This window comes from Nanorana parkeri, unplaced genomic scaffold (assembly GCF_000935625.1).
Source record: "Nanorana parkeri isolate BGI_ZX_2015 unplaced genomic scaffold, ASM93562v1 scaffold987, whole genome shotgun sequence".
Taxonomy (NCBI): Eukaryota; Metazoa; Chordata; class Amphibia; order Anura; family Dicroglossidae; genus Nanorana; species Nanorana parkeri.
In genome coordinates this window covers 578-15232 of record NW_017307255.1, presented here as the reverse complement: position 1 = coordinate 15232, position 14655 = coordinate 578, and the positions used below count along the sequence as shown (strand labels likewise).

The following is a 14655-nucleotide window of genomic DNA, read 5'->3' as shown; positions in this document are numbered from 1 at the left end:
GGGGGGAAATAATCTTGCACCAAGGACCTTTGTTCCCTAGGTCTGCCACTGAGCGGCACATTCCACAGACATTGTTCTTTTGCTATGCATGGGGTTCTACAAGATAGAGTTTCACGTCTCCTTAAAACAGAACCCGACGTCCAGTGTACCCTGTCCAGTATCAAAATGGCATCTGTGTCCAAAAATCAAAAAGGAACACAGATTGTTTGTCGGCCGTTCAAATAGGTTTTTCCACCATTTCAGACAATCATCAGAAGTTAATATTGTCCATGAGGACGTTATGTGTGGATACATGTAGGGGGGTGGGGATCTCGTGTTGAATTTAAAATGTTTCTCTAGACAAATCTTTTTTTTTAGTTATTAATAGATCAGAGAAGGGTTAGACCCTCTGTGAAGTTGTCATTGCCGCAGCATATAGCTAAAACCTGGAGGACACCCGCAGCATTCTTTTATCTCCTATGGAATGCAACAATGAGACCTCCTCACTAAGAGGGCTTTGGACCTCGTTCCTCTTTCTATAGTAATCGTATAAAATGTATTAATAAAATCCAACAATATGTGTAAGACCCCCTTGCAAGTGTCACAACACCTTGTACTACAGACACAGAGATCACCCCATTGGAGTTTCCAAGAAACACAAAAATGTGTGAGACTTTTCAGCATCTACCAAAAACTGATGTTTGCACGGGTATTAAGGACTCGATCTTTATGCCCCCTTTCCTGCACAGACATTGACAGCTGTCAGTAGCTGTATGTGGGTTACCTCAGGATCAAAGAGGTGAACACAAGTCTGCAGACAGCCGCACACGCATGGCATCCAGAAGGAGTGTAGTTTTGGTCCATTGATCTGCAGACCAGCTAAACTAATCAGTGCCCGTGGACTCTTATTCATCCCTATGAGCACACCACATATCAGCTATGACGATTTCTGGGTAGAGACTAGCGTGGTCATTAGGATCCCAGGTCTTCACCTCTGTGTAAAGGAACCCCGATTAATAAGTGGCGTGACACTTTAAGGGCTTATTCAGAGCCATCCATTCCGATGCACAGCACGAAAACACGCCCATCACTGAGTGTTCTTTCACACGTTTCCGCAAGGACACTGGAACCCTTATGGTTTACACTATTAAAAACTGGTAGGAGAGGGCTATGAATGACAACCGCCTGGGCTCACAGTACAAATAATCCACCGATGGATGCGTGTTTGCCAGGACAGTAACATACAAAGAGTAATAAAAACTTTCCAGGGCCCTAAACATTCCACGCTGCACTAGACAAATGTCTTTTTATTGCGTTCTCTGTACCAATTTCAAGGATTTCCTATTGCTTCCAGTTCTGCTAACCTATTATCACTGGGACAGGATGTAGGGGGAATCTCAATGGGGTCTCACACATCAATAAAAGCAAAAAGAGGTTCCTCACACTATCCAAAATGAAAATAAACATTGCGATTGGTTGGGCTGCAAGCTGTGTTTTTATTGTTAGATAGGTTACAACCTATGTCAGGTTTTTACTGCCATGTCCCTGTTGTGGAGATTTAACCTCAATAGTGGCTCGACTGACCAATGTCTCCGCTACAGAAAGTAATGGGAAATCCAAGATGTTTAAGTTGCAACAGGAAGTGAGGTGAAATCCTCCAATGGGGAAACCTGTTCAAAGCTAGGTATACACTAGAAAATGTGTTTTGTTCAGATTTTATGGAATGGAATAAATCTGATGCTGGACAGCACTGCAGCTATTGTATTTGGCAGTCAGCCTGACCAGCTGTCAATATACCTGAACAGTGCCCGCATCTGATTGGATACAAGGTGCTGTTTGGCTAACAATTTTCCTCCTGGCTCCTTCAATTCTTCTAGGGTTTTAAAAGGGTTTAAACCACGAGCGGGCAGACAGGGCCACCCAATGGTGAATTTCTAGAACCAAAGAAATTTTGCTCAATGTATAGCCAGCTTAAGAGGGAATATCTCATCTGACTTCCTGCTGTGCTTCTGGGACAGGAAGTTAACAGAAAGCTCCCCAACATGACACAAAACCCTGCCAGAGTTTGCTCATTCCTTTTTCTATCCAAAACTAAAAAATATGTTTTGGTTTTACATACACATTAATAAGTAACAGTCAATACCGCAGTGGCATGCTGCAAGCAATGCCAGGAATCAAGAATAATCCTTCAGTAGATGATTATTGCAGCAGGGTACTCTTTTAGGCCCCATTCACACTGAGCGATTCGCACGTTAGTCGCGCATTTTGCGCAATATCGCGCAAATGCTTGCATTGAGCAAGCTAGAATCGCGGCAAAATCCGCTCCAAAAAGGGTCCTGCTGTAGCGACAGCGACGGACAGACCTCCATTGCCATGCATTGGAGAGCGATATCGCGAGGTAAATAGCCGCGATATCGCGGGAATTACCGCGCGATAAATCGCTCAGTGTGAACGGGGCCTAAGACTTACCTGCCAAACCGATCCCCTGCAGCACAAAGCTCCTTCATCTCGGTGCTCTTCTGGGCTCCGATTCTTCAGCCACTTGATTGGCCAGGCCCCAATGACATAGCTCATGCACACAACACCCCCAAATCAACACTAAAGTCGGGTACACATGGTTCGAATTTCAGCCGTGGGTGCCACTGTGGGACCCTTCTGCCAGGCAACCCTCAATCAGCTGATCAAAGAAGGCAGTTGGAAAATTCGAACTGACCAAGCAGCCAATCAGCTTGCCGGCAGCTGCTGTCAAGGGCACAATGCAAACAGCAGAGTGATTCCTCCATCAACACTCGTAAGCATGGATGGAGGAATCTGTTCCTGTGGGTTGAATGAAAGAAATAGAAGCGTGTATACCCCCCACCTCAAGTCCCCATAAACAACATCGCGTTCTGTGCGAGGCAAATTTCGGGGGGGGAAAAAAAATGCAGAATGTGTATGTGGTGCCATTACATGTCAATGGCACCCCAAATGTGGCCGAGCAAACACGCTTTTTTGCTATATGTGCAACTTTCCCTCGTGCACCCCCCATTCAAATCAATGAGAAACAAACACCTGCGAGCGCACAACAATGACCGTCACCGCAATGCACTTTCCCGCTACGTGATGGTGTAAATGGGGACTAAGAAAAAAGAAATTGCCTAAAGTTGGACCTGAAAGCCTCGTCTTGCGTTATATTGTGACTGTACTGTCTCCATTTATTTTGTAACAAAAAGGGGGATACTTGCTGCACTCCTTACCGGGATTCCCATATGGATATACAGACGGGTGCTTGAAATGATTGCGGATGGCGTCGCCACATGTAGATATTTGAAGAACGTCACCAGCACACCAAATCAATGACTGCATCAAGTGTTCATTTATTGAAGTATGCTGCCTCCCGGTTGCAAGCGCTTATGGGGCCGCCCAGGGTCCCCTTCATCAGGCTCAGAGATGATGGAGACCCTGCCTGGCCCGAAAGCGCTTGCAACCAAGAGACAGCATAGGTCAATAAATGAACACTTGATGCAGTCATGGATTTGGTGTGCTGGTGATGTTCTTCAAACATTTATTTTGTAAAACGCTGTACAGGCTGTTGTCGCCATATAAATCCTCTTTAATAATATTATTATTAAGAAGAACAATATTAATAAAACTAATAATACGAACAATAATAATTATACGTTTTTAGAAACAGTTGATAGAAGTTCCCTTTGTGTGCATATGATTGGGAATGTTACCCACACACATATACAATGGAGGGGCCCATGGAGGGCTGATGGCGGCCCCATACCTGGCCAGGTGCCGAGTCTCTCCCCCCAGCCTCCTCTCCAGCTCCTCCCAGGCGGGAGACGGCTCGCCGGACTGGAGAGCCGACAGATTGAGGGTTTCGGAGACCTCCTCGAAACGGGCGGCGAAGTCCTGGAAGTCTATGGTGCCATCCTGATCTAGATCCAGTCTGCGGAACAGCGGCCGGACCAGGCTGGGCTGCACCCCCAGGTCCATGCACACCGCGGCGAAGTCCTCCAACTCCACCAGCCCGGAGCCATTCACATCACAGGCGGCGAACAGGCTCCGGAGCTGGGACAGATCATGGGCTGAGCCCATTACCTCCGGGACGGAGAGCTGACAATCAGATGAGACTCCCCCCTCTACCTGATCAGCATGGGTGATACACCGGATCGGTAGGAGAGCTCCTCCGCTATGGAAAGAATGTTATACGGGGAGGAGCCGCGCTCAGCCAGCGAAGGATCTCAGGCGAAGTTTATCCGAGAAGTTGTAAAAGTTCCCTCTGCCCGCAGTGCGGCCATTGCAGGTGTGTTTCAGTGCCTTCCCCCGGGACAAGTCCCCTGATCCGAGTGATTACGAAGTGTGATCTGCCGGTTACCGGGGACCGTGTGATTGTCCGCGGCTGCCTTTCCCGAATAATTCACATGCACATCCTTCACTTGCAGCTCCGCCCCCAACACACCCCTCTGTGCACAGTGCCCGCCCCGACATACCTCCGTGCACAAGGCAGCCTTCCCCTACACTACACAGGGCCCGCCCCCTGCTCTGCCCCTACGTACACCTCTGTGTACGGTGCCCGCCCCCTGCTTCGTCCCAATACACCTCTGTGCACAATGCAGCCTTCACCTACACCGCAAAGGGCCCGCCCCTACACTTACCTGTCCTGGGGCACAGCGCACACTGCCCACCCCCTGCTCCACCCTTGTCTATATCAGGCACATATTTCTCTGGCCACAGGCTAAGGTCACCACAAGTGGCAGTGCTGGTGTGACCGCATATTTTCTACCACACCTATCTCTGTCTTCCAACACCTAGACCTCTACAGAAGTGTATAGCACTGCACAGGTATGCTAGATGCTGCAAAATGAACTCCTTATTTTTATGGAACATCTTGTCACCACCAAAACTATTTTATGCAATTCTTTCTCAGGCTACATTCACACTGGTCTCCTGCACTTGGTTTATTCAAAGCATGGAGGTGCATTGAAGCAGTGAGATTGCCCACACCGGAACGCGTGGGATGCATAAAACCCCCAAACAATTATATCATTTCTCAAAGCAGAGATCCTGTAGAATTTTAAAAAATGCCAGTTGGAATGTCTTATCTTGTATTATGTTTGCGCAGATGTTAATAACCCCAATATTTTAGGATAAAATACACTAAAATGAATTTTAGTGCACCATTTTTTTTTGTAAAATATAAAAGGTGGGGTTGTGTCGGATAAATAGATACCAAACATGTCTTTTAGATTGTAAGCTCTCAGGGGCAGGGCCATTCTAACCATCTTGTCTTGATTTGTATTGTAACTGTAATGTCTTCTGTATATTGTAAAGCGCTGTGCAAACTGCTGGTGCTATATAAGCCCTGTATAATAATAATAATTACGGATGCACAGATGCTGTTTTTTCGGTATCAAGTACAGATACTTTTTTTTTTACAGTACTCGCCAATACCGATACTGGTAGTTTTATTAAGGAAGCCGAACGGCCTGTAATAACTGGTCACCCGGTTTCCTGATCAGCCTGGAAAGCGGCTTCATGCTCTCTTGTTACCAGGAGGCATGGAGCAGGTTTTCTGGCCAATCAGGAAGCTGGGGGGGGGGCAGGTAATGACTCACCGCCCGGGGTCCTGATTGGCCAGATTCCCAACCAATCAGGAAGGCGGACAGTGAGTCATTACACGCTGTCTAGCTTCCTGATTGGTTTGGAAGCCGACTCCATGCTCCCTCGTCACCATGCTCTCTCGTCACCACACTCGCCCAAATGCTCCTGATACTTATCCTAATACCGGAACTTCCGGCATCTGGAAGCCAGGCGGCGAGTCATTACCCACCCCCTGGCTTCCTGATTGGCTGGAAAACCAGCTCCATGTTCCTTAGTGACAAGGGAGCATGGAGATGTGGGGGTTTTTTTTACACTTAAAGTGACATTAAAGGCAAAAAAATGTTTCCCTCCCCCCAATGTAAATGTTAGCACTTACCTTAAATGATGTCTCTTTTTCCGATCTTCCACTTCTTTCCCCATGTTTTCATCTGTCCCTCCAGCGGTGTGACGTCACTCCGATCCAGCGCTGACTGCTCTGTCTCTCCGATCCAGCGGTGTCTGCAGGCGGGTGCACGCGTCCATAGACTTACCTTGCGTCTCTGCTCGTCTCCCGGCCGAGAACCGGAACTGCGTATGCGCCCGCCCCAAGATCCTCTGCGGCCGTACGAGCAGTTCATGATTCTCGGCGCGGGAACGAGCGGCGATAACGAGGTAAGTTTAAAAGGATTTTAAGCGTTTTTTTTTTTTTTTTTCACTTCTTGCCTAGATCTACTGCATGCTAGCAGTAGATATAGGCAAAAAAAACGGAGGGTTTAGAACCCCTTTAACTTTATTGCTATCAATTCTAAAAAAAAACTAAAAAGCTGTCGAGCACCGTGTGCCCTCTTTGATAACAGTGCAGCAACAAAGTACTAAGTGCAAGTGTAGGACCTATAGCAACCAGTTCAACTTGATCAGGTTCCTGTATGACTATACTAAAGTAAATTCTGATTGATCTAATGGGTTTCTTCACTTTGCATTTAGTAAATTGCTCCTCACATTATTATGAACATGGCAATAAATTCACTTTGCTCTCTTCACATTTATTCTCAGCTTTTTTGTTGTCCTCATATCACAGCTCCACGTTCCTCAGTACACGGAACTGGAAAGATAAGGAATATTGGTTTTCTATCCTGTAGTAAACGTTTTTCAGAATACGAAATTGTTATATAAATTTACACAAGAAACCTTTTGTGTTGCAAAGCGAAATAATCAAAATCCATTAGGCGCAGGACTAGCCGTGCAACATTTATTTCAGACATGACTGGTTCTGGCTGGTACTTGCAATGCCTGGCAATGGTATTGCTGACACTGTTTTTACAGCTAGTTCACACCAGCCCCAGTGCGTTCTGGCCTGATTCAGTGCCGAAACGCACTGAATCGCATCCCGGCAGGCTCACTGTGATCTGGGGTGGGAGGGGGTGTGGCGGAGCATTGAAGTCAATGGCACAATAGCCACCGCCCCCTGCTGGAGTACCATCCGCCACTCCAGAACGTGTGGCACACCAATGTCTGCATTTCGGTCCGGTGTGCTCAGAAAAAGTAGTTCATGCAGCATTTTTTCTGACCGCACTGGACCACAACACAGGCATTTCAAGGCTTTGCTGCAAGCTGATAGGAACTTTTCCTGCAGGGCTTATGTCATTTCTGATGCTGCAGAATGCTTTCCACAGTGGGGTTCCTTGATTCTTTAGAAGAGCAGTTGGAGCTGACCATGACTAGGGTATTGTATATGCACGGGGTCACCTAGGCCACCCAAATCCACCCTCCGAAACTCCCACCTCTTAATTAAAGGAGAACTATGAGGTGAGTGCTTTTCACTCACCTCATAGTTTTAGCTGACCTGTGACAATGAGACTGTTACAGGTCGGCTTAGTAGATCGGGAGGTGAGCGAACACATACCGGCGTTCGCTCACCTCTCGATCCTGTCACGGCTCTCTGCCATGACGGGAGGGGCTGGATTCCCCCCTCCCCACTCCGATCCTCCAGCGCTGACTGGCGGAACGGACGGGGAGGGGGCGGTACAGCTGGGTCTGCCTCTAGATAGGCAGAGCCAGCTGTCACTCACGCAGCTGGGCGGATCCAGACATAATTGTCGGGATCCGCTTCAGCTGCGGCGTCTCAGTATACCGCGAGCAGTAGCTCGCGGTATACTGTGGAGTCTTAGTATACCGCGAGCTGTAGCTCGCGGTATACTGAGCTTAGGGTGACGGGAGGACGCTAGTTTGTGTCCTCCCGTTACCCTAAGGAGAACTATGGGGAAAAGCCTTAACCCCATAGTTCTCCTTAAGTGACACCACACCAGGGCTAGATTTTGTGGCCAAAGCAGCCATTTTATTAATACAAAATTACAAACAAGGTTCTTAACATAACCCTCAGGGCTAGTTAACACCAAGCGCAGAACAGGTATGGAGCAGTTACAGAACAGATCAAAACTGCGTCCAATGTATTCCAATGGTATTTTGGGCTCTAGTTCACACCAGAGCGTTCAGTTCCATGTGGAAAAACTGCAGCATGCACTATTTTTTCTGCTTTGGAATGCATGCAAATGCATCAAAAATGCATGTAAACGCCCTGGAACGCACTGAAAGCCCATTTTAGGCTAAAAACAAAACAAACATTTTTTTTTACAAAAACGGCCCGGAACGCGTCAAACGTGTCAAAATGCACTGCAAGTGCAGAAACCAGTGCAGATCTGGTCTGCATTTGGTGTTAACAAGCCCTTAACTTGATCATACATTGACATGTCTCAGTGCATAAATACATAGCAGCTAACCAAAAATCAACTTCCATCAATGATGGCACAACTGATAAGAATATAAAATCAGTAGCTGTAGCTGCCATACATCATTGTTTTTTGAACAATTGCCATTATGAAATAAAGTGACAGACGTACAAGAAATACATTTACTGGTTCACTAGTGCTGTGCAGGATGTCACCTCATATGTCATATAATGCCTCATTTTGTTTATTTCTGTAACATGGAATGCTGTATCCAAAAAATGTGCCCAATTTAATTTTTTTCTATAGTTTGAGTTATTTCCAGCATTCTGGATACCAGTGCTGATTGATCTTTAGACATTCTGTGGTTTTCTTGTGTATATACAACAAGTATTTTATAATTACTAGTTTTCTTAAAGCATACAAATCCTTGATGTTGTAGCACCTCATTGTCATTTAGCAGATTGATGACATGGCACTATGAGTTGAGGTTCCTTTGTGCGGTAAAGATGGTAAGTGGCTGTATTTTACCAACAGATGACTCTGATTCTTCCATTTAATCCTGCGTCCCAGGAAATGAAAAGAATGTATTCTGCGAAGTGGAAGTTCTGGTCAGTATTGTTATTTGCTTTCTTCACTAAAGACTTCATGTGTCTGTGTATCATCCCCCACAGATACTGACCGGGCAACAGACGTCCAGTGAAAAGGAGATTACAATAGAGTTTTATAGCACACATTCTTGCAGTTACACAAACACCCTAGGCAAACAGCACGAAGGTGCAGTGCCATAATGGAATCAGAGGTCTCCAGGAGCAGAGACAAATCATTCACATCATTGAAATCACAAAGAGTAAAAATAGTGCATGAGTAATATTCAATTATAGATTTTACTGACAAGTGTACTCAAGGTGGACATAGACATTAGACAAATTGACACATTCCTTCACTCATCAGGGAAAAGGTTATATCATGAACATTTGTTTCAGACCCTGATGACCAATAGATATCAGCCCACAAAATTGGACTGGTATTTTTCATATGTTCAACTGTGAGGCCTCATTTACACCTGAGAAAGCCTAAGGCCCCTTTCACACGGTTCGATCAGGAAGGGGACCGTGCACGGTTCCCCTCCTGATCGGAACGGATGTCACCGTTGTGACGTCCATGTCCTTCCAGTTTTTTCCTCCATATTTTGTGATGGAGAAAAAACCCTGAAAATACTGGTCCCATGTTGGTATATAGGGAAGATTTGTGTACGTTTGCATCAGGTTCTCCCCGAAAGGTCCGGCAAAATGGATCTCTGATCCGTTTTTTTTTTCCAGACCTGGCCAGAGCCTGGGGGGTAACTCTATGTGAACAGACGCACCCGTCCATTTCGATCCAGCTGCCCATAGACTAACATTTGGCTTTCAATCAAGTCCGCCTGAAGAAGTGACAGGCGGATCTGATTGAAAAGCCCATGTGAAAGGGCTCTATGCGCTACAACACTCAACCGGAGGAATCCCATTGTTTTTCAATGGTGCCTGTTCACATCTGAGAGCTCTGTTGTTTGTAGCAAAATTTCTGTAGCTCAAAAAAGTACACAGGAGCTTCTTGTGAAGCAGAGTTGAGCATTTTGGCTCCCATAGACTTTAATGGAAACACCTGAAAAATACACAAAAAGGCGCCTAACACACATTTTTCTTGTGTTTTCTTGCCTAGTAAGTAGCTTCACATTGGCTAATAAAAAACACTCAAGCCTATAACACACACGCAAGAACTCCTGGAAGAATGCTCATAAAACACCCTAAAAAATTACCAAAGACACTAAGCTTAACCAGTTGACATCCGCGGTGTTAAACCCCCTTCCCATCCAGGCCATTTTTCAGTATTCAGCGCTGCGGTACTTTAACTGACATTTTTGGACCCGCCGATCGCCTATATGTGAAACACCCGGTAACGGGTGTGTGCATTTAGCGGGTCTTTTCTGCCCGTGCGTGCCCGCTAGGGGGCGCGCGCGAGCAGAAAAAAATTGCCGTCTGGAGACGGCAACCCGCAGATGCTGCAGTGCCGTCCGTCCGTTTTTTTACTACGGGCGGACGGCAAGAGGTTAAAGCAGACCTTTACACTCGTAAATCTAATTCTACTAATGCATCCCTCTATGTATGATGATTAATAATAATAACATAGACATGTCAGGTGTAAAATGCTGTGATTTGGAAATACTTACACTTGCAGAGCATTCACTTCCTGCTTTGAAAGTGCAGATTACTTTTCCTCCCCTGAGATTATGTGCATGGTCACATGTCCTAGTCACCTGTGCCAGAAATCCAGGAAGTAAAGAGAGATCTAGTAATCTGCCCTTAGTAAACATGGACACTGTCAGAAGAAAAGAGAAATAAGGAATGCAAAGAATACACAGCTGATAATTATCTAGAAGAATGTGCTTGTAGATTGTCATTACTAAACATTTCTAAAGGTGTAACCGGTTAAACAAATCAAAAGCGCCAAACTGTGACCACCAACTGAAAATTATATAAGCGAGGATTGCTAGAGGTGCTGCCGCACTTCAGACAGGGGAGCTGTAACACTATGGGAAAAAGAACAAAAGAGAAGGGCGCCCACCCTAGTGTAGATTGTTTTTAATAAGAAAAGCTGCAAGACAGGGTAAAAACATACTCACAATAGTGAATCGAAATAAAAGCTGGCACACAGGTGACTGTGCAGCCCATTACTGATGTTGTCCATGCTTTGGTTGAAAGCTTTTATTTCGATTCACTATTGAGTATGTTTTTACCCTGTCTTGCAGCTTTTCTTATTAAAAACAATCTACACTAGGGTGGGCGCCCTTCTCTTTTGTTCTATTTCTAAAGGTGTTTTTGTTGTTATTTTAAAGATATGGGTAAAGGTCCGCCTTAAGTGTAGGGCTTGAAAACAGAACTGATTTATATCAGTGGAACCTAAAGGCACACAAATGTTCTTGGCTAAATAAACTCCCCTACCAGGATATTTTCTTGATTTACAGATGTAGTCTGGCTTAGAATATGGTGTCTACAGGTAAATAAGCTTGCATCTCTGCTGATGATGGAAAAAAAGATGTGTGACTGAAAACAATACAGGGAAAAGCAACCTCTTTTTTTCCTGTCACCAATAATCCAAGGTCTGATGCGCCTAGGGCCGGGTCAAAACAAGCAGACAAGGTGCCCACAATTTGACAGCTGGGTTCGGCTAAGCGTATCAGGTGCACTGGCAGGGGCTCCTGTATGAATGAAGCCTGCAAGTAGTAGGTATGTATCGTAACAATATTTTGGCAATTTATTTTGATTTCAGACTTTATAGATTACCTTGTTCTGCAATACAATGTAATTGCAATATTGTTACAATATATTATGGTTATTGCTTATGTGCAAATCAAAGACTTGTTTTTTTGACTTGCAGATAATGTAAGTGCCATGTCATTGAAAAAAAAATAATAGAAACAAGTAGTTCCTATTAAACCCATAATTATCCTTAATTTGGTTTTCTTAATGTTAACGGAACCCTATCTCTGCTTTCAAATGCTTATTATGGTATAGGTTTAGCTATACCTGTTGCGCCATGCCCATTTCCGCTTCCACTTTCAGTTGCAGCTTGCTACAACACCATCTACCCCATTCAGTTTTCCATGAAGCAAAAGGTGCCAACCCCGGCAGTCTCTTTGATTCCACATTGGCCAGTGTGCAGGCATGTTAACATTGTTGGAAATACAACAGCTTATGCATAATGTGTTGTTAGGGCACTAGATGGCGCTGTGGTGCAGTGTTGGTCTTATGTATGCTTGACTGTGATGCACAGGAAGTTTTATCTATATGTATGTTTTTCTTCTCTATGATTTAAATATTTCCTGCTGTTTTTCTATATACATCTATTCAACGTTCTTCTAAGAAACTAAGTAAAACTTAATTCAGCATTCCTGAAGATGTTAGTGCTTCATCTAAACACATCACCAACAGGTTATGGGCCCAGACACTAAACAGAATATTGCAAGTCAACAAGTGCTGCATCCAAGCTACTGAAAGATGGCCAGTAGTTCAGATTAGGGATGCACCGATACCACTTTTTTAAGGCCGAGTACGAGTACCGATACTTTTTTCAAGTACTCGCCGATACCAATTACCGATACTTTTTCTTAAAGGGACAGGTCACATTTTTTCTAAAGCAATACAAAATCATGATTTTAGGTCAGTTTCTTAATATTATGAAGAACATGAACACTCTGTAGTGTGGCACAGCTGTATCCAATTCTGTCTTTATAATATAAAGCCAGGTATGCAGAATTGGATATAGCTAAGGCACACTATACAATAATACAGTGTTCTGGACTCTGGACATGTGATCATCTATTTTCCCCACTATGGGGATACAAGCCTTAGTTAGCAATGGCATGATAAATATTAATTTCATTATTCAATGTCTTTTTTTTTTTTAGTATGATAACATTTTATAATATAAAAAAAAGACATTGAATAATGAAATAAATATTTATCATGCCATTGCTGGAGCACAGGGTTTCAGGAGACAGGGTACGTGAGGAGTCACTGTCACAGCAGCATACACGGGATGACACCAGATCCTTCTGCACAGGACTTAGAAAATCTGCAGGTTGAGAATGGTCCATAGAGGGCTGCAGATCCTCATCATATGAATCATCTGTGGAATCTTCTCCATCAATTGATGACCAGGCACGGAGTTTAGCTTCTGCTGTAGCAAACTGCTCAGCTACGCCTGGTAATGTACAAAAAGTGGACAGAAAAGAGGAACAGAAACAGCAGCAAGAATGGACAAACAGCAGCAGAACAGCAGTAGTGCATGATTGAGAAAGCAAGAACCCAGGAAACAAAGACAGTGGAAAGGTGCATATGTATTGTATTTAGTGTGAAGCATTTAAAGATAGCAAGACTGCAGCAAACCTGGCCTCCTGTTCTCCCTCACTTAAGTGTGAGTATGAATTGAAGTGAGTCTCCAGTGCAGCCGGAGAGTCGCTGGGTTTGCTCCAGCCCTTCCACTCGATCAGATGAGCCACATGTCCCTGAGCCATGGCTGTAGGCTTGGTCACATGATCCTTCACCACCTGCGACATTCCATGCAGAGAGGAGCGAGCAAGGGCCGTAATTTCATGAATAGTGAGTGCACGTCGGGACTTGGGTAACATTTCACCAGTGTCTTCAACATGTAACGGTCCTGCTGCTCCGGCTCCCGATACAGCCCATAGTAATCCTCAGTAGCCCGGGCACATCCCGAGAGCAGACAGGTGCCGAGGGCCGGGCACAGGGGAGGGGGCTGGTCGCTGATGGCTCTGTACGATGAACGGATGATGGGCTGACTGTGTGCACGGCTTCGGCTTTCTCACATCTGCTCCATTCTGACCTCTTCTCCCGCTGATTGGCCGATGGGATGATGACAGACTTCCTCACCAGTCACTCCTGACTGGTGAGGAAGCCTGTCAATCATCCCATCGGCCAATCAGCGAGAGAAGAGGTCAGAATGGAGCAGATGACTTGGAGGAGGAGTTTGCGGCCATCTTGCTTCATTGAAGACGCGATGGAGGTCCTGTGTGCGGCGGATTTGGGTCCCTGAAGATGGCGGACGCGGCACAGGTACTCGTTTTTTGTATCGGAGTATTTGCACGAGTACTCATGCAAATACTCGGTATCGCCGCCGATGCTTGTATCGGTGCATCCCTAGTTTTTATCATGACATTGGCTGTTTGCCATTAGTAGTAATTGTGCTCAGGATTCACGCATGCATGTGATGTTCTAAGGTATCCACATGATTCCTGTTGTTTGTGTAATTTCCTATATGCAATCTAATGTGGTTTTATATATTGTCAGCCCACCTCTACTAAGTCGGGCGCTCGGTCATGGACCGACTGCCCGACAGTATCGGGAGACAGGAGGGGACCCGGTGGCAAACCTTACCTCGCAAGGTGACTTTGCCACCCTCTCTCTTTGCCTGCGTTTATCAACAAGATGACCGCAGACAGGTATTGCCAGGATTGGGTATCGCTAGGATTGCCACGCGTGAACGATGACGTCCTGGCTTAGTGCAATCCAGTTGGACCAAACGTTGATAAATGACCATAGGCCAAGAAATTGTAGTAAAATAACTTTTATGGTTGTAGTTGAAGATCAATGAAGCAGAATAAGTGATATTTACAAAAGGGTGAAGAGTTTGGCCAATGTAGTAGAAGTGATAAATGTGTACTGTAGTGCAAAAGAGTTGGAAATATTCTCCAATTCAGCTCACTGTCCATTTCATCGATTTGGTTCTTTTTGCAATTCTCCCGTCTTCTAAAAAAAAATTAGAATTTGGACAATAATCAAAATTCTCATGCAAAACGTCACTACACAATAACAAAAGAGAAAAT

General features: G+C 45.1%; 2 protein-coding genes across 2 annotated transcripts in view; both read right to left on the bottom strand.

Annotated features, from left to right (window-relative positions):
* The window catches only part of LOC108795623 (ras and EF-hand domain-containing protein-like), a 48017-nt gene extending 43897 nt beyond the window's left edge, over nucleotides 1-4120 (bottom strand). The window contains exon 1 of the mRNA XM_018566911.1: nucleotides 3749-4120. Coding sequence (XP_018422413.1) covers nucleotides 3749-4062 — 314 coding nt within the window. The 5' untranslated portion in view covers nucleotides 4063-4120. The remainder of the gene's footprint in view (nucleotides 1-3748) is intronic.
* A 71-nt stretch (nucleotides 4121-4191) lies between these two features.
* On the bottom strand, nucleotides 4192-13572 carry LOC108795618 (protein FAM131A-like). The gene is made up of 3 exons (XM_018566906.1): nucleotides 13191-13572; nucleotides 12780-13016; nucleotides 4192-4304 (listed from the first exon to the last, which is right to left on the bottom strand). Exons 1-3 carry the CDS (start codon nucleotides 13438-13440, stop codon nucleotides 4192-4194), a joined length of 600 nt encoding a protein of 199 aa, XP_018422408.1. The 5' UTR covers nucleotides 13441-13572.
* Between the last annotated feature and the right edge of the window lie 1083 nt (nucleotides 13573-14655).

Coding starts and splice junctions, on each gene's coding strand:
- LOC108795618 (XM_018566906.1), bottom strand. CDS start 13,440: ATGTTACCCAAGTCCCGACGTGCACTCACTATTCATGAAATTACGGCC. Junction 13,017..13,190: donor ACAGGAGGCCAGGTTTGCTG/CAGTCTTGCTAT, acceptor TTTGTACATTAC/CAGGCGTAGCTGAGCAGTTT. Junction 4,305..12,779: donor AACCCTGTGCTCCAGCAATG/GCATGATAAATA, acceptor CACTCGGATCAG/GGGACTTGTCCCGGGGGAAG.